Consider the following 25,010-nt stretch of genomic DNA (forward strand, 5'->3'; position numbering starts at 1 on the left):
TCTCTAAACAAAATACAAAAAAAGGGCTGGGAATGTGACTTAGAGGTTGAGTGCCGCTGAGTTCAATCCCTGGTACCAAAAGAAAAAAAAAAAAAAAGAACACTGAACACTTCACTGAATCAGGACACCACTTGTTAAAGGGTTTTGTAGCAAGTCTCAGACCAAAAAGGATAAATTCTTAGAAGCAAATCTGTCAACCTGGTTTTTAATTAAATACATACAATGAAATACATTAAAACCTTATAAACTTTTACTTTGCTGATTCACAGAGATCTTTTAGGGAAAGGGCATGAGGAAATTTACTTTTGACTATTCTTGGGAAGAGAGGGTTGCTGTTAGTATGATGAGCGCTGACTACAGCAAACACACTCCCTGTGCTGGAGGACATTCTAAATTTTCAAGTTTGCACAGCCACTGAGAAGTCTCATTCACATAAAACAATCAGTATGCTAATTACACAAGATTCTCTGTTCACAGAACACTTGAAACATTAGCACCTTGTTAGCTAACCGTTAAAATCTGCTGAAGCTGTAAGCATCAAGAGAATAGTTTCTGTAACTTAGAAAGCACTGGTTAGTTGGTTCTTTTCCATTTTCTTTGAATTGCAGTTATATGTTGAAATATAAGAGCCACTTACTTTTTCTCTTAAATTATTCTCCATGCGGGAATTAGAGATTCTGAAAGAGTCGAGGTAACATGTGAAGAACTAAAGGAGAAATATGGAGAGGAGACAAAAGGCTCTGGTCTTACCCAGTCAGCTGGATTCTCTTTTGCTTCTTAAAAATCCATTCCAGGAATCCAGCCTTTCTCACTACACACACACACACACACACACACAAACACAAAACCCTTGTGTGAGGAAAAAAGAAGTTGCCTCATTGCCTCTCGAATTTTATTCCCAAACTTTGCTTCATAGGTCTAAGGAGGGTCCTAGATTGCCTAATAGAATTCCCACTCCCCTTTTCCATCTAGAAAGCTTCATTATTTAAACCTCTGTATGTTTGGAGGTTCCACAGAGACAAGCACTGTAGTCTCTGGTTGGGTGGCCAGAAGCAGTTTTATTTAATTAAATAAATCCAGTTAATACTTAAATTACTTAAATAATTAAATAAACATTTAACCCATAAAGCACAATGAGAAGGAAGGGGTGGAAATAGAAGTGAGTCCAGCGAAAGCTCTGGAGACCAGCCACCAGCTTCCCCCAAAACACCTGCCCTGACCTGGTTGGTAAGATCCTACTGAGGAACCTCCGGACCCTCAGAGAATCACACAGTCCCTCCAGACTCTGTGCTCAGTGGCCTTCTGTGCTGGAACCAGGTTGCCTGGTTTTAATGAGAGAGAATCCCTATCCTACCATGAAGTCCAGGATGTGGGCCACAAGACGGGCTCCTAAGAGCATAATTCTGCCCCCACAACAGCTCATTTCTGTGAGGAAAGGAAGAGGCAATGTGAAAATAGTGGACACCATCTTTCACTCAACCTCCTATCTACTAGAGCCAGGCCCTGGGAATTACAAAGGTAACTAACGTCCTCAGAACTTAATGTCTAGCTGGACGTTGGCAAAGATTCTCTGCTTGACCAATCTTCAGTCAGGCTCCTAACCCTTCTTTTAGACCCATGTGTGTTCTTCCATATAAAAAACAATTTTAGCCACGAATTCTGCTAAATCAGTATAGCAAAAGTCCCCCACCCCCACAATCACTGCGGATATCTGATCAGGTTCCTTATTCCCCCCCTCCCCACCCTCACACCTGTGATGTCTGATCATGCAGGCTTGTCTTCAGCAAGACTTGTTAGGTTTAGTGAGTCTCCCTGGTCTTGATGTTACTCTTAGTAATTTTATATCCACTGACCATCCCCCTTAACATGAATTCTTACTTACCCATGCTGTATTCAGAGTTGAGCCCAGTGTCTCTCCCTCACTGCAGAATCCCATTGCTGTGGTTCCTATACTTATCACAATGGTCCTGAATAAAGTCTTCCTTATTATGATTTAATAAATATCATTGAGTAATTTTTTTCTTTAATGACATACAGATATTTGGGCTAATGCTGGGTTATAGCTGTCCAAGAAGTAAAAAGTTGAACCTCATAGTGAATTGCAACCAGCTGAATGTGTCAAAGGAGCTGTTAGTTCTTTGTGGTGGTAAAAGAAGGAAGGTAACACACTGGATTAAAAGGTTGTTACGATGAACAACTGTGTTTTCAACTACAAGGAATCCTGGATAATGGTCAATCCAAATGATGTGAGTGTAATATAGAACTAACAACTTACCAATTACCAAAAAAAAAAAAAAAAAATGGAGAAAACTAGAGCGGACTTAATCAGTGTTCTTTGAAAATTTTTTCTTTTATACTAAAATCAGTGTTCAGAAAAACATGATGCATTATTTGATGGGAGTTAAGAATATGGGAATCATCAGGCTTGGTGGTGCATGGCATCTATAATCCCAGCGATTAGGGGTCTGAAGCAGGAAGATCACAAGTTCAAGGCCAGCCTGGGCAGTTTAGTGAGATCCTGCCTCAAAAATAGGTTGGGGGTGCAGCTCAGAGGTAGAGTACTCCTGGGTTCAGCCCCCAGTACCACAAACAAAAAGGAAATCATGGGCATGGGTTTCTTTTTGAAGGAAGACAACTTTGGAAATGCATATATACACATGGTTGGAGAGTTTTGGTTAGTATTGATTACAGAAGATGGACTGGCAGAAGAACTATTTCAAGACTAGTTAGTAGAAATAGAACCATGATACACGAGTTAAATTCAGGGGATTAGTAGAGTTTAGTAAGACACTGGAGAACAGATAAAGAAGATGCTGCTGCGAAATACTGTCAACATTGTGAGGCCCAGAAGGCCCAGAACAGGGTTGGGGTTTGTCCAGATGGAGCTGAGGGCATCACCGAGGCCAAAAAAGTTTTCATTACAGGCACCCACCAATTAGGTAATGAATAAGGAGAAAACTCAACACGTAGTTGAAGCAGATGGTGACCTGAGGTCAATCCCTAGTCTAATTAGCTTCCACTTCTGGTAAACATCTGAAGTGGATTTTGGAAAATGTGTGCACCAAGGACCAAGAATTGGATCACTAAGGCCAAGAACTTGCATTATTCACCAAATAACTGTACTGAATGTTTGTGTTCCTACAAATTCCTGGGGACCAGAAACCTGATATATTTCCCAATACAGAACCTGATCTTCTCCCCAACTCTTCCACTGCATGTTTTGGCCCCATGAAAACAGTCTGCTTCGACAGCTTTCCCTTCCTAGCCCAATTGCACCAACATTATCCTGGCCTTCTGGGTGCCTCTGGTGCTTGGTCAGGCCCCACTTCCTGTAGATGTTACCTGTATGATGGAACAGATCTTAAGCGATGGGTGCTATAGATGTTAGCAAAGAGGAAAGGGCAGTGCCTTCAGGCCCAGAAAACCAGCTCCTCTTCCTCCTTCCTCTGTTGTTGGCTCCGTGGGTAATCAACAATCTCCAAGCAAACTCAGCACTTGAGTATCTCCACATGGAAGACTTAGCTTTTGCTTTGTTTTCCACATACTACCCCTCAACCCCTTCTCCTGCCCTAATCCCACCCCACGTGCTTCAGACCACTCAGAAGCTTCATTTTAGGTAACTCCAAAATATGTCTGTGACCTCTAACAATACTTTGCATAAACAGGGCACTGAGTTTGTTGCTATTATTGTTTTAAATAGACTTTGTACTTTACAGCAGTTCTAGGTTCACAGCAAAATCAAACATGAAATAGAATCTGCAAATACCACCCCACTATGATCTCCTCAACTAACACCTCCCACCAGATTGGTAATTTGTTAGAATAGATCAACCTACATTGACACATCATTATCATCCAAAGTCTAGGGTTTATAACAATACTCCTAGTGTTGCACGTTATATGAGTCTGGGTCAATTTATAGTTGCAACTATACAGTTATGTGCCTTTTCAGATTGGCTTCTGTCATTTGGTAACATGATTGTTTCCTCTGTGTCTTTCACAGCTTGGTGGCTCATTTCTTTTTAGGGCTGAATAATATTCTACCCGTTTGTTTACCAAATACTGAAAGACATCTCAGTTAATTTTTTAGTATTGTCAATTATGAATAAAGCTGCTATAACATCCATGTGCAGGTTTTTGTGTGGATTTAAGTTTTCAACTCATTTAGGTAAACACCCAGGAATGCAACTGATGGATATATTTCAATAAACTGCAATGTCTCCCAAAGCGCCTCTATCATTTTTTCATCCCTGCCAGCAGTGAGAGAGTGTTGTGGTCGCTGTACATTCTAGTCAACTATTTGGTGTTTGGAATTTAGTTTAGGAATTCTGATACCTAGTGGTAGCTCACTATTGTTGTTTTTTTTCTCATTGTTATGACCAAATAAATGTTTTCCACTGCAGAGCCAAACTATTGAATACCACTGAGTTGTAATGGTGTGCTTTGATCATATCTACTGATTCTTCATCTCATTTCTAATTTTTCCCCCATTGGTACTATGTTCCTTTTCCATGTCTGTCAGGGTTTTGTTTTTTTTTCTATGAAGGTATTCTTTTTTTTTGAAACAATTACTCTTCACTCTGTGGATTATTTATACATATATATGTATACATATACATTATATATATATATTAGTTGTTGATGTGCCTTTATTTTTTACTTATTTACATGTGGTGTTGAGGATCGAACTCAGTGCCTCACACATGCCAGGCAAGTGCTCTGCCACTGAGCTACAACCCCAGCCCCTCTCTTATGTTTTTAAATTTTGCCAAGCAAAAGTAGGTAATCTTTTTTTTCCCCCATTATTAAAAATTTACTTTAGCTGGGTATGGTGGCACATGATTGTAATCCCACCTACTCAAAGATCTGAGACTGAAGGATCACAAGTTCAAGTGTTCAATTCCAGCCTGGACAACTTGGTGAAACCCTGTCTCGGGCTGGGGATGTGGCTCAAGCGGTAGCGCGCTTGCCTGGCATGCGTGCAGCCCGGGTTCGATCCTCAGCACCACATACAAACAAAGATGTTGTGTCCACCGAAAACTAAGACAAAAATAAATAAATATTAAAATTATCTCTTAAAAAAAAAGAAACCCTGTCTCAAAAAAAGGGGTGGGGGATGGGGATGTAGCTTGTTGAGTGGTAGAGCACCTGTGGGTTCAATCTCCAGTATCGGGGGAAAGAAATCTCATTTACAAACATGTCTTAAGACTTTCTCTTTTTTCCTTTTAAATATAGATAAATGCAGAAGGAACGCCAGAAGAAGTTTTTCTTCAGCTCTGCACAGCTATTGACTCTATTTTCTGAAGGCGAAAAATGCATGTATGTTCAGAATGGAGACAGAAAAACATTAGAAGGTTCATCTTCTAACATGATGTTTCAAGTTAAGCCTTGTGTCCCCCCAAATCGTGACATCACTGTTTGCTTCCCAGCTAGAGTTGTGTGAGAGGTGTCTGGAAACCATGCACGGTGTACTTGGGACCATCAGCCTCTTCACACACACAGCTGCCCTTGCTCCAGCACACACACCTATCATGTAGGCTGCACCTCAGGGCAAGGTCAGGTCGTGACAGTGCAGTGCAGGGACTTGTCTGATCAGTTGGTTCTAGTCTCATCAGAAAAGGAGCCAGCATCCCTCACTCCCCATCACATCTTCCTTCTTCTCCCAAAAATTTATATGCCATTCCCTGATGAAGGTCCTCAACAAGGAGGCAGGCTTGGGCACATCTTCCTCTGGTAGCTGGCTGATTCTTCACTTCCCATCCACTAGTGGCTCAAAACCAGAGTGGGATGATTAGACAATGCCATGTATAGCATATATAGAAGCATCAAGAGAGTAAAATTTGATTGAAATTTCTTAAAATGTGAAATTGTATAGCTTTTCCAAGATGGCAAAAACCCAGGCCAAGGGTAACCAATGTTACCCATCAGTAACACTGGTTATTTATTCTCTATTTAGCTACTTGGAATATTTTCAAAAGGGCTAAGAGAACAAATCTGATCGCTGTGTAATCTCAACTCCTCTGTACACTGTGGTGGTACATTTCAGCAATTATAAATTAACAATTTAAAATTATAAACTGACCAAAGTAAAAGCATGGGATGATTTGTTATTCATTTCTTAGACAAATAACCATCTTATAATTTTGATTCCAAGTTATCATTCACTTGCAGACAAGTAAAAAATACAGTAACAATAACAAAAACTGACATGGGTGGGAGGAGCATGTTAATAAGCAGGTGTCTTACAGATTCCAATGTTGTATTTGTTTCATGTGGGCCCTTTCCTGGGGTTTGCAAACCTTGCATCAAATCAGTGAAGTTCAGGTTCTCTTTAGTGCGCAGTTGTCAAATCAGAGCTTCTATATTCTATTGAAATAACTGTATCTTCCACTCAGTCACTACAAAAGACCAGAGTTTCAGTTTGCATGATTTTTTTTTCTTCAATGGTTGTGCAAATAAGGATCCATTTCGACAAAATTGTATTTTTAAAGTCATTTTTTTCTTGAAATGGATATGTACAAATAAAATAAATGGAAGACAGGATAACTCTTTCTCTATTTATTTAACTCACATCATTCTGGAAAGCATTTGAAGCCTTATTCCAAACAGAATTAGAAGCAAACACAGTAATAGCTGAGATTTATGATCCGTTTATATGGTTTTAATTTTGGCCACAGACCAGATTTGAGCTATTACAAAGAGAATACTTAATGTATTCGTGATACATGGTAATTTTCATATTTCCTTTTTCTCTAACATTCGTTCTTAAACAGAAATGTCAGTGTTTGCTAGAAGAAAGTAAATTTCTTTGGTTACAATTACACTTCTATTAACAGAAAGGGTGCAGCATGTTCCCACAACTCACACAATTGTCAAATACTTTATTACTGCCCCAAGTTGTCACACTTCTATAGGGAAGCCTAAAGAGTATTTGAGTGAAGGAGAAAAAATTACAGAATGAAAGTTATCAGTTGTGCCAGAAAACATAAAATGACTCTTTGTAGGGATTAACATTCTTCCAAAACATACCATAGATTGGCAAACACAGTCCGTGCCCACCAGAGCTTTGACAGTGTGGGTAAGGGAAATGAGACAGCAAAGAGGCAGACAGGCCCAGCCAATGGCTTTTATGGCTATAGTCGGCAGCCATTATGAAAAATCAGCAGAGGTAAATGGCTCTACCCCTGAAAAGTACCTGGTCTATTACTAAAACACATTTTACTTGTTTGAATGGCTTGAAAAGTCATCATTACCTTAAAGTCATAAAATTTTAAAACAGGAAAGGACCTCTGCCTAGCAAAAGGCCATATATGTATGTGGACACATCCAAACACAATCCAAACTCCTTTATGATGAGCTATACTCAAGGCCACACCTGAACTGACCTTGCACCCTCTCTGACCCTATCAGCTACTACTTTCCTCCTGCTCATTTGGCTCAAGCTTCACTGGCCATCACAATGCTGCTGAGCACACCAAGCTCCTTCCTGGCTCAGAGCCCTCCCTTGCTGTGCTTCTGCCTCTTCCCACAGATCATCCCCACAGCAAAGTTCCTCACTCTATTCAGGTCTCTGACATTCTAATATACTCTTGTCATGGAAGCTTTCCTTGATTATTTTATATAAAATGGCAATGTTCCACATCCTCCCATTATTATTTTTCTTCAAGCCGTATTTTTCTTCACAGCATGTATCTCTGCTATAAGTACTTTTTAAAACTTTGTTTATTGCTTTTCTTCTACATTAGTCTAGAAGCTTCATAAGGGCAGGGCTTTGTTTCCCCAGTCCCACACAGGACTAAAGGGCTAACATACTTAACATTCTCTGTACCTCCAGTTTGCTCATCCGTGCAGTGGAGATCATGATAGTGACCAACCTCAGAGAGGAGTTGTGGGGATCAAACAAGTTACTGGTTCCTAGAGCTCAATGAAACATGGCTGTCAACAGAGTGCTTCACTTCCACAACTGGACTAAGACCCAGAAGTTCCACTCTAGTGTCTTTCCACTATTCTCACAAAACATTACAGACTGGGAATCCAGAGAGATGACCTAACTGAGATGGCATATTGGACTAAAACCTTCTTAGCCATTCAGGGTAGAACCATATCCTCCAGATAAGGGAGGAGGCAACTCCCCTGTCTTCTCAGGTCCTGTGAAGGGCTCTCCTGATACAAGCCCTGTAGGAATCAGGCACACTCAGGTATTGGGGCTGTCTCCTAACTTCCTAGAGAAAAAAAAAATGTAGCTCACCAAAACTTTGGTCATACAACCAACAAATATTTATGGAGAATCTTTAAAAGTCAGGCCCTACACACACAAAAAGACATGGATGGTCTCTGCTCTCATGAAGCTAAATATGACACAACTTCCAAAAATCCACTAATCTGCTATATAAACTAAGAAAAAAAAAAGGTTTTATTTCTGGGATCATATGAACAGCAGTACATTTTCATCAAGGTAAACAATTTCAAACAAATACTTTATGGCCTGGAAAGAACAATGCCTCCATAATCTTATGGAAAAAAAAAAGCTACTTAAAATCTGGAGACTCCCAGTTTCATCCAGTGCACCTAGAATAATGGACTTCCAACCTATCATCCACAGTAAGAAACAGTTTATACAGAACATCCACACTTCTTATAACTGAAAAATAAATTCCACAAAACAATTAACATGTGATACTATTTTCCCTATTTTTAAAAAATGTTCCTCACACCTCAGTAAATTGTTATGTTCTGTGATTTAATTTAAACAAAAGGGGAAGGGGAGAATATGGTCAAAGTATACTACTAAGTAAGTGAGAAGCACCCAACATGCATATGTGTTTTCCTAATTCACAAGAGCAAAATCTTTTAGTGCTTTCCCCCCATCCATGCATAGGCTTCTCTCCTGTGCTACAAACCCAGACATATGCTCAGGTTTATATTCCAGCTACCACATAAACCAGCCCCACACAGCTCCACTCCTATTACTTCAGGGATACCTGACACAACAGGAATATTCTTACTCAGGACAGTGAGGCAGACACTGAGTCTGGACTGATCTGTCTAGGTTAAAGTCAAGCATCACCACTTTATTAATTATATGACCTTGGGCAAGTTATTTAATGGCTCTCTGGCTAGACAGGATACAAAATGAACCTGTCTCATTGGATTGCAGAGAATTAAATTAGTTAGTACATACTTGCTTGGCACATAGTAAGTGCTATGTCAGTGTTTGTCACACCAAAGGAAACCTCTTCTGCCTAAACCTTATAGCAGTGATTTCAGGCATCATTAAAAGTTTCTTCAGTCATTAGTAATTAATTTGAGCATAATATATACCAGGAAACAGATCTGACCTACTGAGAACTACTTAATAAGCAATATTTTAATAAGTAGATCTCCAATCTACTTGTTTTTTAGTAGCCAATATTTCTGTGTAGACAGATGGAAGTCTACGTGCAAATGACAGCCCTGCCTATTCCTGCAACCCTCAACAACAAAACACAACCTTTGCTACTACTATCCTTTAGAACCTCTTAAAGCCAGGAGGACTAACTGCTTTGAGCTGAAGAATTCAAAGTAAACACACCTTCTGTTCAGGCAGAAAATAATCCTCTTTAACACCAAAAAGTCTTCTTTGCCCTTGAAAATGCATTCAACCAAGTTATTTTGTCTATTCTATTTATATAACAATTATACCACTCATTGCCCTCTTCCAAAGAACAGTTCATTCTTCATGGAATTTTGAATAGATCTGAATGGTTTTCCAAAACTAACTGGTACTATTTCTATACAAACACAGAAGTTACAGAATTTCCCAACAAGTGCTACTGTCTTGCCTAACTACAGGTTGAAGGCAGATCTTCTGGCATATGCACATAACATTTAATATAAAAATGTCTAGAATGCTAACAATTCCCCTCTTCCACTCACTAATAATTTCAGGGTGAGAAGTTCATCAATTTTTCTTTCTGATTATGATATATTGTATCAACATCACCAGTGATCCTTAATTAATATATTACTTTAAAATTCTCATATTTCTATATTTAAAATTTCATTACTTAATTTAAAAAACTTAGGGTAGATTTTTAATACCCTGCTATGTATTGAAGAGAGCTAGTAAATAACATTCCTTAGATTTAAAAATACAAAAAACCAAGCAACTCCAAAAATTAGATCTGGAATAATATACTTAATCCATCTTGGAATATTTATACTATCTTTTCCCAGTTAACAATACTTTCCAGGAAACCACCTGTTTAAATCCACGGGACTTATTTTCACCAAAAACAATTAAGAGTAGAGCTGGGGATGTGGTTTAGTGGTAGAGCACTTGCACAGGATGCATGAGGGCCTTGGGTTCAATCCCCAGCATCAGGATGGCGGGAAGCATCTAGAATAAAATATCTCAACTTTTCACATCTAGGCATTTGTAACTGCCTTTTTCTTTAACCACAGTCTCTCTTTCCTTTTTGTAAACACTTTAACTGTTTTAGCACATACTAATTGAAAAGACTACCATCTTTTACAGATGTCAAGTATTTTCCCTAATATATTCTTTACTCTTTATAAAGGACAGAAAAAAACCAGTTTTCTGGTTTTAACATTGGTAAAAAATCCAAATCTAACCAAAAGGAAATCACAACAAGCATTCTATAATATAAACAGACAGTATCCACATAGTTTATTTCTCACAGTTCTCCTGACAAATGAACATTATTCAAGAACATACTGTATACACAGATAAGAAGAAACATACAAAATGTTTTAAATGATGCACAACAAAATCCAGCAGTATAAAAGAATGCATGTGAACTCTTGCTCACTGCGCAGACTAAATTTAATCACTTGTTTAAATAGTAATAAAAATACAATCTTTTATGGATCTTGTGCAGACTACAAAAGAGGGAAATTATTACCATATATATGATTTTTATATTAGGCAGTTTTCTTTGATGAGTTGTACAGACAACTCCAAATACAGAGGCAGAAGGCTGTGTATTTTAAAGGAATTAATGTTGTGAATTAGAGACTTTACACAGTTACTACCACTGGCACTTTTCACCATAGTTTGTACACATCACATGATCATCTTATATAACATTACATTTAAAAAATATATCTGAGTGACAATTTCATAACATTCACACACCATGAGCTGGTTAAGGAAGCAATGCCACAATTGCCTCCTGTAGTGCTTCACTGTTGGTAATAAGGACAATTCATTGTGGTTAAAAGAAATTATATATCAATATGGGGAAGCAGCTCTGATTTACTAAAGGCCAACAATGGCCACCACTGGGACAGTGAGTTCTTTTAGAGCATAGATCCTAGAAGCAAACACCATCATTGGTTAAAACTTTGTCTAAAGAAGTCAGTTTCTGTGCTGAAAACTATTTTCACAAAACTGAAAGCTACTTAACTGTTTTAATATAAATACTTTGTCTTCTCATTATCATATTTATGACCAAGTTCTTTGAAACCTTTGGAATTTACTCTTGCTTTAATGTGTGCTCTCATTTCCATCTCACCCATTTAAGATCGCCACCTAAAAGGCTTTTAGTGGTGAAAAATTCACCAGGGAAACCCTTCGCTCACCAGGAATGTTCAACTGCCGAACGTGATCTAGAGCCACAACAGTGCAGAGCTGTACTTGACGAGAACACTCAGGAAGCTCCCATGCTGTGAGTGTCATTTTAGGGAAAGCAGAGAATCTTTCCAAACTGTGCACATAATTAACAATGATACCATTGCTATGTGTTGAAGAGGACTAGTAAATGATGTTCTCTTCCATGTCATCTGTTTGCTGGAAAGTAGTTTGGATCAAGGTAATTATAACTGGTGCCCTGGGACACACAGTAGTCTCTGTCTAAGAATGTCTCTGACCTATAAATAGGTTCTAATTGGTGATCTTCCTTGTGAATATCTGTTTCATGTAGGCTGAAAAGAAAAAAAAAAAAAAAACACACACAAACTCATCATTACATGGCACTGGATGCATTTTGTCTACATACTACAAAACTTTTTCAGTTCTACCTACTTAAATCCATTAAGCTATTAAAATGTTTAATAGAAAGCTATTTGAGATGGTACAATTAAAATGTTTTAACTGCTTAGAACAAAATTCAACAAAAGTATGGTTACTGTTTTAAAGAAGTTTGGAGATCAAATTTACTGGCTGAGAAGACGTTTACTTGCCACAATTTAAAGTAAAAAATGAAGAAAACACTTACCAATCTGAACAAGATTCACAGAAGTCCAAAGACATTTCTGGAGGACAATCCTGGCAATGCCATCGAACACCCTGGATAGGTTCTATGCCACAGTTATCACACTATAACAGATTCAGTGGGAAAAAGTATTAAGCTATATTGCTTTACCTCTTTCATTTTCTGCTGGGAAAACATGACAATGCACATAGATGCCTTCTCTTCATCCCCTACCCACTAGAAAGTTGCCTAATGTAGTAGAGGTAAGCAGCTGGGCACATGGTGCATGCCTGTAATCTCAGCTACTTGGAAGTATGAAGCAGGAAGATTGCCAAAGTCAAGGCCAGCCTCAGAAACTTAATGAGATCCTGTCTCAAAAATAAAAAATTTAAAAAGGGCTGGGAATGTAGCTCACTGGTAGAATGCCCCTGGGTTCAATCCCCAGTACTGGGGGTGGGGGTTGCTAGTGGATGCAAACTAGGTAAAGGGTCTGTCTATCCACTTGAGAGCAAGATACAGGTGGGTGCCAGGTATACCAGCACATGCCTCCAACTACTCCAGAGGCTGAGGCAGAGGTTCAAAAGTTCAAAGCCAGCCTTTCTCTAAAAATAAAATATAAAAAGGGCTGGGGGTATGGCTCAGTGGTAGAGGCCCCCTGGTTTCAATCCCAAATACTCCCAACCCAGCCAAAAAACAAAACAAAACAACAACAACAAAAAAACCCCACAGGTGAGTGAGAGGAGCATTATAAGGAATAACTTTCAATGTACTATAATTTAAGAAGTTTTTAATCATCTCAAACTCAGCCATTTTGTTCTTAGTAACCATTATTTTAAAGGTACCTCAGACCAGTGTGTGATGATTGTGAACACTGACTTCATTCCATAGTTAAAATTATCCCAAAACTATCCAGACTGTTTTAACAGTACTACCATAACTACCATAACTCAGGCAACTACAAAATGTTCTCTGAACTCATCTTATTGAAGCCCAAAAGAACCTGATAACCAATGCTCATCATGACTAAGAGGCAGATTCAGCTCTTTCTCAATGTGGTGGCACTGTGATAGCCCTCAGTACTTTCCGTGGAATTTTGAAAAGCCAAGTCAATCATGTTTTTAGATTCTATGATCATCAGGCCAACTATGGTGGCTAACAGACTGGCCAACAAGTCTTGGCTGGGTCCTAGAACAAAATAATGACAAGTAGCAAGTTTCCTCTCAAAAAGGCAAGAGCTGCCAGTTAGGAAAACCTGTAACGGAGGATCAAGAGGGAAAATCATTTAATATAGTATAGCTGATGGCTACTCCAAAGACAGAAGTATAATTTTGTTTTCAACTTAGGTGATCAGTCACAGTGTATACCAAGACTTTAAGTATACTGCCAACGGAAATACCAACATCAAGTTTATGGTTTCATTACTTCCTCTAATTTTACCAAATACAGTCAATTATAATGCTGAAAGTTTTCTCAAACCTGTCAATCTCTCCCTCTTTCCACAGGTTATTCTTTTATCTAAATTACTAAAGGAATCTTTAAGCTATCTCCTTGCCTCCAGTCTTGCCTTCTTCTAATTCATTCTCCATAAAATATGACCAGGATGATCTTTCCCTCCCCCTCACTTACATATATTTTTAATTACATGAATAAGACACACAAATAGATTATTGTCTTACAAAATTTAAAAACAGTCAGTGACTATTTCTCAAAGCCCACTGTATTCCTAAAATTATCAAAGCTAAGAGTTAAGTCATTTAAATTATTTTTCTCACATTACTCTCTACTTAAAAATCTTTCAGTAACTCCCCAACCTCTTAGGATGGTTTAAACTCCTTGGCAAAACTTCCCCAAAGCCTCTGACTACTCTCCAATATGCATTCTTAGTCGTGTTCAATTATTTCATTTGTTTAGCATCTTTAAATTCTTTATGAGAATGAAAACAGCATAAGGGCAGCAACTGAGTCCCCCTTGTATATTCCTGAATCTCTAGCACTTAGCAAAGTGCCTGGAACATAATGGGCATTTCCAAATATCGTGGAATGAGTGAATGTATTTCAATTAGCTTCTCCAAAAAAAAAAAAAAAAAGCTGAGGTAACTCAACCTGAAGTGAAGGGAGGGCAGGGGATTCTGGTCCATGAACAGCAGCAACAAAAAGATAGACAAAAACTTCTCATCTTCTACCTCAACTTATAGACAACTGTATGTTTTCTTCTCTACACTGAATCATAAGCCTCTTGACATCATGAACTGGGGCATACCACTTCTATAAAAGAATACGAGAGATAAACTGAACTAATAAGCTGAAATTTTCCCTGAATGCTTAGAGGTTTTAGATTTTTACCACTCTAGAAACCACTTTAAGTATCTCTTATCAATAGTAAGAATTTACCTTGAAGCCCACATGTTGCACAAATCCACTTTCAGCTTGCATTTGCTGAAGTTTCTGCTTCTTTAACTTTTTAAACTGTAACAGTTCTTTATATTCAGGTAAATTCCTATACATGATAGGAATACTTTCTTCATCCTATTAAAAAATAGAACAAAATAGAAAACAAAAATGTTAGTTTGATAATTAAAATAAACAAGTGTAAGAAATACAGATATAAATTTTCTATTGATAAGATTTTTTCACTTTTAAGATACCTCATTGTAGATTAGTGCTGCTGTTAACAATATTTTGTAGAGGGCTTTTTAATGCAATACTGATGCTGACTACTTCATAATGTAGGAAGAAGGGGAACATGATATGATTCTACCCATGTCATACACTACGACAAACCTAATATTAAATTCAGATGTTTAAAACAAATGAAGAGTACAAAAACTAAAGTTTTTAAGTTTGCATTTTAAATCTAAGGATATTAGATTTGGCCATCTAGTCTAAGATTAAGAAAAGTTAAATCATCTCATACTCTACGTATTCATGGCTTCTTATGATCTACTACTGAGAACACTACTCATTATCCTGAGCAACTTCAACTTGCAAATACCCAATCCTCTACTTCTAGCCTCTATCCTTAAGTTCTACTACAATGACATTCATCTTCACCCTTTCTAAGTCTCCCATTCTGAGAATCCTTAGACCTTGCTGTCAACTAGAAATGTTTTGCCTCCAAAATATTAAATTTAGATGTCTTACCTACAGTGTTACTTTCTACTTTTCTCAAACTGTCCTCCCAAATAGGCTGCCCCTGCCCTTTTAAACTTTACTAGAATTACACTCTGCCACCCATTCCTTTCCTTTGATCCCTAATAGCTGAGTCCATGGTCACCAATTGCTTAACTGCATTTCCAATTCACTGACCCCCAAGGTCCATTGATTTCCAATCCTGGACAACCTAACTCCTATCCCTTTCATTCCACCTGTTAGGTTATTATTAACTACCATGTTTATTTTCCCATCAAGGACACTGACGCTTATAAAAGCTGTAACACATGTCCAGAGTCATACAATTAATTAGTTGTAGAGTTGGATGATTTAAACCCAGAGTTTCTGACAACTTTAGCAGCTCAAGACAGAAATCTAAGACTTATTCTTATTTTTTTACTCCCTCCTATCTAATCCAACAAACTCTGTCACTACCTAATACTATCTAAAATTTCTCTCAAATCAGTCCTCTAGTATCCCCCTTCCCCCATCATTACTTAAATCTCCTAGTAGTTTCCTAACTATGGACATCATAAAGTCCAAAGTCCTCAGCTGGATAAAAGATGATTTAGTTTCACACTTCACTACCTTATTTCTCTCTCTCATCCATTTCAAATTCTTATCAACTAAAGTTGTTAAATAATAGGTATTATCTATTTCACCACTCAGAAAGATAATCTAAGTAATAGTATATACTAACAAGTATGATGTGACCCAAATAATAACATAATTAAGAAATTTTATAATAAAATATATTAAATTCAGATGTTTAAAACAAATGAAGAGTACAAAAACTAAAGTTTTTAAGTTTGCATTTTAAATCTAAGGATATTAGATTTGGCCATCTAGTCTAAGATTAAGAAAAGTTAAATCATCTCATACTCAGTTGAATAGCCACTATAAAAGGAAAGAAAATAACAAAGAGTTGGCAAGAATGTAAAATGTGTGTTGCAGCTGCCTGGAAAACAGTATGGTGGTTCCTCAAACATTAACAGAATTGCCATATGATCTAGCAATACCACTTATGGATACACATCTTAAAAAATTGAAAGCAAGAACTCAAACTGATATTTGTACACCCATGCTCATAGCAACATTATTCACAACAGCCAAAAGATGGAAGCAACCCAAGTATCCATCAAATGAATGGATAAACTGTGTTATGCACATAAAATGAATTATTATTTAGCCTTAAAAAAGAAAGAGGCCTGTGAGTGCAGTTCAATGGTAGAGCATTTGCCTAGCATGTGCAAGATCCTGGGTTCAATTTCTAGTACAAAGAAAAGGGGAAAGAAATTGTGGTACCTGCTGCAAAATGGATGAATTTTGAAGATATTATATTATGTAAGATATGTCATTCACAAGAGGGCAAATTTTGTATAAGTAAGTGCCCCTCAGTATCCACAGAGACTTGGTTTCAGGACCAACCAAAATCTAAAGATGCTCAAGTCCCTTATATTAAAAAAAAAAAAAAAATGATGTAGTATTTGTATATAACCTATGCATATCCTCCTATTTATACAAAATCTCTAGATTATTTATAATACTAATATAATGTAAATGCTAGGTAAGTAGTTGCATACTATACTGTTTTAGGGAATGGTAAGAGAAATGAGTCTCTATATGATAAATATAGACATAATTTTTCCCTCACAAATATTTTCAGTTTGAAGTTAGCTGAATCCACAGCTATAGAAGGTCATCTATGTGCCTCCATTTATCTGAGGTACCTAGAACAGTCAGTCAAATCCATGAAGACGAGAACTAGAATCAGTGAGGGTAAGCAAAAGCACAACAGTCTAAGCTGAATTTTAATAAAAAATACGAACTAACGGCCAGGCACTATGGAGCATGTCTATAATCTCAGCAACTCAGGAGGCTGAGGCAGGAGAATCACAAGTTTGAGGCCAGCCCCAGCAACTTAGCAAGACACTGTCTCTAAATAAAATTTAAAAAAACGGGGGCGGGGGGCTGGGGATATGGGGATGTGGCTTAGTGATTAAGAGCCCCTGGGTTTGATCCCCAGTACCAAAAAAAAAAAAAAAAATATCCTTATGATCATGTTTTTCATCCTTAAACAAAAATGTAACATATTTCCCAGCTCTGTCCACTAAATTGACATAAAAACAATAATTAACCCAGAAGCAAGTAATATTCCTCAAGTCAGGATATAGTCTCCAAATGCCATTTTCTAATAGAAGAAAGCAAGACTATCTGCATGTCTGAGGCAGCATATATACACGATGAGCTTAGATGTTCCTTGTTGAAACAGATTATAAGGAAGCTATCAAATGCTACTGGTCTTATCATAAGAACTCAGAAGCCAACTTGGATAGGCAACAAGTGACAAGAGACAGGCTAACCTGAGACAATAACATTACATATATTAAGTCCAATAGTTCAGAAAATTACAAATTTTTAAATAAATTTTATTAGTCATCTTTGGAACATAGAAGAGGATAAATTTGAACACAAGAAAATAAAGGCCAAATTTGATAGGTATCCTGCCATTTCTATATGTACCTCAGTGTACCAAATAACAGTTGATAGTAGGGTTTACTTTATAGAATATTCCATAAATACAAGATCAATTCTCAAGACCTCCTATCAGATTTACAGAAAATTCAAGGAACAGAGAAATAGGCTAAATGACACAAAAGAGATGCAATCAATAAAATCAACACAGGGCAAACTATCCAGTTCTCCAACAAAAATAATGTACAAGGACAAAAGAAAAAAGACTTATTAAGAAACTAAACTTTCTGCAATTTACTGTCTTTATTTAGATCTAAGTTCAGATAAATATTCTGAGATGACAGGGGAAATGGGAACACTCACTAATTTCATTATATAGAGAACCACTTTTTCCTTTTCTTTTTTTTGGTACCAGAGATTGAACTCAGGGGCATGCGACCACTAAGCTACATACCCAGCCCTATTATCTTTTATTTTGAACTTGTTCCAAAATAATTCAGGCTGGAGTTGGGGTAGATGAAAAGCAGATTGCCAAAAGTTGTAACTATTTAAGTTGAGTGATAGGAGCATGTGGGTTTATTATACTGTTCATACTGTTCTCTTTTCTTATGTATATGTTTGAAATTTTCTTGTAAAAAGATTTAAAACACACTCTTTAAAAAAAAAAATCACTTTAAATATGACTTGTTAGTTAGAAGAAATCAATATTCTCTGAAGAATAGGAATAATTGGAAAATCCTGATACTTTCATAGTGCACTCTGATCTGTATTATAATTGAACAGATAACTTACTGATGCTTCTTCAATAGCAGTGTTCATGTGGCTATGGAAACAGGATCGGTCATCATCTTCATCCATATACACTGGTGGTTCGTGTGAAGTCATAAAAGTGGAAGGTTTAAAGAGATGTTTATTAAGGGGGTGTTGTCGTCTGCTTGTTGAAGACTAGATGAGAAAACAAATTTTTAGATGAGATAAGAGAAAAGCATTAAAAGAATCAAAACTGTAAGTATTACTTCCAGCAACATCAGAAGGATTTCACTTCTGTCCTTTCACATACCCTTTTATATTATCTATATTTTTAAAGCACCACTAGCCTTTACAAAAAAGAAGGAGAAAAAAAAACCTATACCAGAAATGTAGGTGAAATCCCCAACAATGGAATAATTGACCACATGTTCAGTACTTAGCTTATATTTGTATCCTCAGCATTAATCACTTTTGCATTCAAATGTTGACTGCACTGAACTCCTCTTACAATCTTTGTGTAGTGGGGGCAGGGGGGAGTACTGGGGATTTAAACTGAAGGGTGACTATCTAGTAGAAGGAAAATTTCTATCACTAGATAAATGTATGAAAATAATTACCTTACACTGCTTATTTTATGCCAATATAATTTAATCCTCACAACATTCCTATAAAGTACTTACTATTACCACCAATTGATATACAGGGAGGTTAAGTTTCTTGTTCAGTGTGTTGCAGCTACACAGTGTTAGAACCAGGGTTACAAACTAGGCCTGTGCGGTGTCAAGAAACTTACTCTCCCCCACTGTGAGGACTGCCTTTCATGATCAATTGCACAAATATAAAGAACAATCTGAAAGAATAATATAAGCTACATGGAGAACAATCATTTCCCCCATTTTAAAATTTCAACTCTGACCACTGTAAAAAATTATTGTGATCACAGTTGTGCTAGTCATAGTTAAAATGTATGCTAACTTACAACACAGTACATCCAAACAAATGGACACATTTAGGTTTCTCCAGTATTCCTCTGGTTATCATCATCCAGATAACTGTAAAAGTTTAAGGTGCAAAACACGACACACCTATAAAGTTAGCTTAGAAATTATTCATGAAAATTAGAGCTGTCAGGGAGAACACCGGTTATCTAAAGTTATAGAATAAACTCTTCACATCTAATAAGGGTAAATGCTATATTTGGGGGGGGGGGTTCCAAACTGTTTTAAACAACTGCCATATTGAAACAAGCCTCAAAAGCTTGGTAAAAATAACTTTTAAAAACTTGTAAAACATGAAGCTATATAGACATATTAAATTACATAAACAGTTCACTTCCATTAGGAAAGGCAACAAAACTGATATATTGATATACTCTTTAGTTTTTCTTTATGTGAAGAATGGCAGTGTTGGGGGAGGGGAAATATCCGAACAATTTAGGAAATAAAAGAAATTCAATTAGCTACTTTTCTTTTTTCCAATTACAACAAAAAGCTGGCTACAATTTAATCTACTATTCTGAACCAAAAAAAACCAAACAGTAGCTTTTTTTTTTTTTTTTTACCATAGAAAAACAGAAGGACTGAGAAGAAACAAAGCTCAGTGGTAGAGTGCTTGCTAGCATGTGTGAGGCCCTGGGCTCAATCCCTAGTCACACACACACACACACACGCACAACAGAAAAGAATTATGGAAAGGGCATGGTATCAGAAACAGTGAATAATGGTTCTCAGATTTATTAGCTACCTGACCAGACCAAAAGAAAAAACGGTTATTACAGAATAATACCTGATCCAAGGGTCTCAAAAGTAAGAATAATTGCTACTTTTTTAGGGATGGTACCAGGGATTGAACTCAGGGGCATTCAGCCACTGAGCCATATCCCCAGTCCTATTTTGTATTTTATTTAGAGACAGGGTCACAGTGAGTTGCTTAACATCTTGCTTTTGCTGAGGCTGGCTTTGAACTTGCAATCCTCCTGCCTCATCCTCTCTAGCAGCTAGGATTACAGGTGTGTGCTACCATGCCTGGCTAACCGCTACTTATTAACATTATTTTCAGTGAAGTGAAGGTAAGAATATTACTTACATTTCTACAATTGCAGTGATGATAAGTAAAATATCTTAACAAACATTTCTATTTTGAGATTTATGCACCAGAGCTACAAAATAAATTGTACAAACATCCTAAAAGCTTTAACCTCAAAGGCCTTTCTAATACAGTTTCAATATAAAGTTTTTCAAGTAGCACTCATTTGTATTACCTCCAAGAAAATAATGAAGAAGCATTAAGGCTCATTAATTTTTTTAAAGGAATCCTATTTTGCATTTATGCCCAATATAATAAAATGCTTATAATGAACAAAATTTTAAAAATAAAATAATTCTATTTGACAAATAAGCACATTTTTACATAGCAATTCTGATTTACTGAATTTAATCTAGGGTTTGCTTTCATCTATTTTTTTTTTACCTTTCTGGAGTATATATATAAGTTTGGTGTTCTGCCTGGGACTGGAATGCCAGCTTTAGTTAGCTTTATGAAATACTTCTGTACCCGACTGGCAACCTAAGGAAATATGACAATCCTTTTAAAATAATGAGATGACATGCAATACTTGAGTAAATTTAAATGTACATGTATAACTAATGCTAACAATTTAAAACCATCATAAATATAGAAATAACGTCAAATTGGCACCAAATACATTTTTATTTTAAAATCTAGACAAAAAAAATAATCTGAGTAAATTTAAATTTGTTTGATCCAAAGCAACACATATATTTTCAACTTGTGAACATCCATGCTTGTAGCATAAAAACGTTATCTATTAATATATATGGGAATGTGAAGTAAGAACCTACAAGATAACATTTTTATAAAGGAAACAAGGGAATACTAAAGCAATGTTTTAAATCTATTAACAGTCTAACCAAAAAGTACATAAATTAATACACTTAAAAAGCATTCAAAAGTTACTAAGTCTACTATATTTTTACTTTTTAATAACCAAACCAAGATTATCTCAAGTTGTTTCTGAAATCAATATGAAAATATATAATGCTGCAGCCAATATGGAAACAGTATGAAGATTCCTTGGAAAACTGGGAATGGAACCACCATTTGATCCAGCTATCCTACTCCTTAGTCTATACCCAAAGGACTTAAAAACAGCATACTACATGGACACAGCCACATCAATGTTTATAGCGGCACAATTCACAATAGCTGAACTGTGGAACCAACCTAGATCCCATCAGTTGATGAATGGATAAAAAAATGTTGTATATACACCCAATGGAATACTATTAAGCATTAAAAGAGAATAAAATCATGGCATTTGCAGGTAAATGAATGGGTGAAGTTGGAGAATATAATGCTAAGTGAAGTTAACCAATACTTAAAAAAAAAAAAATGCTCAATGTTTTCTCTGATACAAGGAGGCTGATTCATAATGGGGTTGGGAGAGTATGGGAGGATCAGATGAACTCTAGAGAGAGCAATGGGGGAGAGGGGCTGAGCTGTGGTTCAGCTGTGCCTGGCATGTGTTAGGCACTGGGTTCCATCTTCAGCACCTCATAAACATAAAATAAAATAAAGGCATTGCATCCATCTACAACTAAAAAAGAAAATTTAAAAAGCGGGAGGAAGGAGAAGAGAGGGGGCACTGGGATAGGGAAGACAATAGAATGAGCTGGACATCATTACCCTAAGTACATGTATAAAATCATGAATGGTGTGACACTACTTTGTATACAACCAGAGATATGAAAAATTGTGCTGTATATGTGTAATATGATTGTAATGCATCCTGTTGTCATATATAACGAGTAAAACTGTAAAAAAAAAAAAAAAAAAACACTAAAAAAAATAAGCCAGACTTAGGAAAAGTAAAATATACAATGCTAATAACTTTTTTTAAAAACACCATATATGATTGTATTCTACAGACAGAATAATATGGCAGATCTGATGTCAGCTGGATTATTCTTCATACTAAAACTAACAGAAACATGCTGATGATCTGCAGCCATCTCTTCAATTACCTGTTTTGCTGTTCTGTTACCCAGCTCATCTGCAATCTTCTGCCAACGTCGGGATTCTACTTCTTCAGGGGGGTATTTCAGAAGTAGCTGTTCAAGTTTTTTCTAAGCCAAACCCAAGACCAAATTTTCAAAAAAGTAGTAAATTAACATCAGTGAATTTCTAAATAAATACACTAACATTTCATTTCAAAGTATAATATTCCTTTCCCAACTTTGGGGATTATGCTACTAGAAACTGTCAGAGTAAGAAAAATTTCTAGTTAGAACTGAAGGGTTCCCAGAGAAAATGAGATTAAAGAAAACACCTATGAAAGATCTTATAAAGGTTTTCTATTCACTTCAGTAAAAAAGACAAGACCAGAAAATAAATTAAACAAACTGAGAAATGAGTAAATCCTATCATATAATATGTATACATCTTAGTGATTTCCACTGATTATCTTTTCTTGCTAAAATATGTCAGGCTCTCCCTTATAGTTTTAAGAAAAACACATATAAATTCTTCAAATTTAGAATATTAAAAGAAGCTTTTCCCTCTTTTATGTGGTCCTCCTAATTTTTTTGAAGATAATGGTATCTTTATTTTTTTTTTCCTACAAGTTTTTTTATAAACTGCCAAACTGATAATAGCTGTGAGGTTAATATGAGACAGAGATGTGTTTCAAACTTTGCCAATAAACAATCCTCATCATATGCCAAAACATAACAGAGCACTCTGGCTTTGCTTTATCAGCTTCTCCCCACACACACAAATAATAATAATAATAATAATAATAATAATTAAAAAAAACAACCTTCCGCATATGCCAAAACATAACAAAACACTCTGGCTTTGCTTTATCAGCTTCTCCCCACAACAAAATTTAAAAATGTACTTGGAGCTTTCTCCCTCTTCCAAAGGTACATTACAAAAACATCCACTTTATGGGACTGGGGTTGTGGCTCAGTGGAAAAGCACCTGCCTAGCATGTGTGAGGCACCAGGTTCAATCCTCAGGACCACATAAAAATGGATAAACAAAATGGTGTCCATCTACAACTAAAAAAGAAATTCTTACCAAAAAAAAAAAAAACTACCACACACACACTTTATTTCATCCATTTCTATCTCCCTTTCAAAACCCAGGTTTCTTCCTTAAAAATTATCTCTAAACAAGAATTCGTATATCCTAAAAATCCAAAATTCTTGAAATGTGCAAAAAAGGCATACAAAAATGCCTAAATATTTTAAAATCAATATTTAAAAGGGATGACATTCAATAATACACACTTGACTCATAATACCGATTAATAATGGTAACAGTTTATGGGTTGTTTTAAAACCTACACAGTTTAGAAATATCTATTACCTGTTCTTCAACAGTCCATAACTGGTTAAATGTTTCAGGTTTGGTATCATCACAGAGGCGTCCTCTTATCATCTGTATAATAAAATAAGGCTTTTTTCAAATGGGAAATAACACAGTCAAATAACAAAAATTGTGGGACTTCTTATGAATCCCAAAATAAATCTGGTAAACTTATTTTTTAATAATGTATACCTAAGCTTTACTATTCAAATTCTTATATTTCATTTGGTTTGTTTGTTTGTTTATTTATTACTCTTAGTAATGCTGTCATAAACATGCTAATAATTCCTTTTTTAAAAAAGGAAATGTGGATTCAAAATGTAGCATGTCTAACAGTGAAAAGATCAAGATTGAACTCCCGGTCACATTTCACAATATACACTTTACTAGGCACAATACATGTAAAGACCCAGTTAATCCTCACAATACCCATTGTAACATTAACTATATATATATATATATATATTTTTTTTTTTTTTAAGTACTGGGGATTGAATCCAGGAACACTTTACCACTGAGTTACATCTCCAGCTCTTTTTATTTTGAGACTGGGTCTCACTAAGTTGCCGACACTGGCCTCGAACTTGTGATTCCCCTGTCTCAGCCTCCAGAATTCCTGGGATTATAGATATATGCCACCATGCTGACCTTAGTTACATTTAATAAGAATTGCAGCCTAGAGATTTTAACAAAAACAACACCCAAAGTTTAACAGCTAGTAAGTTTAGACACCAATCCAGGTTCTGCTTAACTTCAAGGTGGATATCCTTACCATTATCTTCTTCTAAAACACTGCTTTAACCAGGTAATCCCAGCAACTCAAAAGGCTGAGGCGGGAGGATCACAAGTTAGAGGCCAGTCTCAGGAACTTACTTAGGAAGACCTTGTCTCAAAGTAAAATATAAAAAAGGACTAGGGATCATAGCTCAGTGGTAAAATGCCCCTGGATTCAATTCCTAGTACCCCCCAACCCCGAAAAAAAAAAAAAAAAAAAAAACTGCCTTAATTTTAGAACACAAACTAGCAAAATATTAAAATATTGTATCCAAAA

The 25,010-nt window shown here is 36.3% G+C and overlaps 2 protein-coding genes across 9 annotated transcripts in view; one reads left to right on the forward strand and one right to left on the reverse strand.

Moving 5' to 3' along the window:
* Positions 1-6,546, forward strand: part of Ak5 (adenylate kinase 5) — a 265,150-nt gene extending 258,604 nt beyond the window's left edge. For both annotated transcript variants that reach the window (XM_046443172.2, XM_046443171.2), the window contains exon 14: positions 5,236-6,546. In XM_046443172.2, coding sequence (XP_046299128.1) covers positions 5,236-5,304 — 69 coding nt within the window. In that variant the 3' untranslated portion in view covers positions 5,305-6,546. The remainder of the gene's footprint in view (positions 1-5,235) is intronic.
* The window catches only part of Zzz3 (zinc finger ZZ-type containing 3), a 108,787-nt gene continuing 89,864 nt past the window's right edge, over positions 6,088-25,010 (reverse strand). For 6 of the 7 annotated variants that reach the window (XM_058578940.1, XM_046443167.2, XM_046443170.2 and 3 more), the window contains 7 exons: positions 23,960-24,031; positions 22,612-22,713; positions 21,038-21,133; positions 18,611-18,763; positions 14,585-14,719; positions 12,219-12,319; positions 6,544-11,925 (listed from right to left, as the gene is read on the reverse strand). In XM_058578940.1, coding sequence (XP_058434923.1) covers positions 11,781-11,925; positions 12,219-12,319; positions 14,585-14,719; positions 18,611-18,763; positions 21,038-21,133; positions 22,612-22,713; positions 23,960-24,031 — 804 coding nt within the window. In that variant the 3' untranslated portion in view covers positions 6,544-11,780. Of the gene's footprint in view, positions 6,399-6,543; positions 11,926-12,218; positions 12,320-14,584; positions 14,720-18,610; positions 18,764-21,037; positions 21,134-22,611; positions 22,714-23,959; positions 24,032-25,010 lie in introns of those variants that run through there. The other variant, XM_046443169.2, reaches the window with a different exon arrangement.

This window comes from Marmota monax, unplaced genomic scaffold, assembly GCF_021218885.2.
Source record: "Marmota monax isolate L192 unplaced genomic scaffold, Marmota_monax_Labrador192_F-V1.1 WCK01_AAM20220418_F8-fsc00046, whole genome shotgun sequence".
In the NCBI taxonomy this organism is placed as follows: Eukaryota; Metazoa; Chordata; class Mammalia; order Rodentia; family Sciuridae; genus Marmota; species Marmota monax.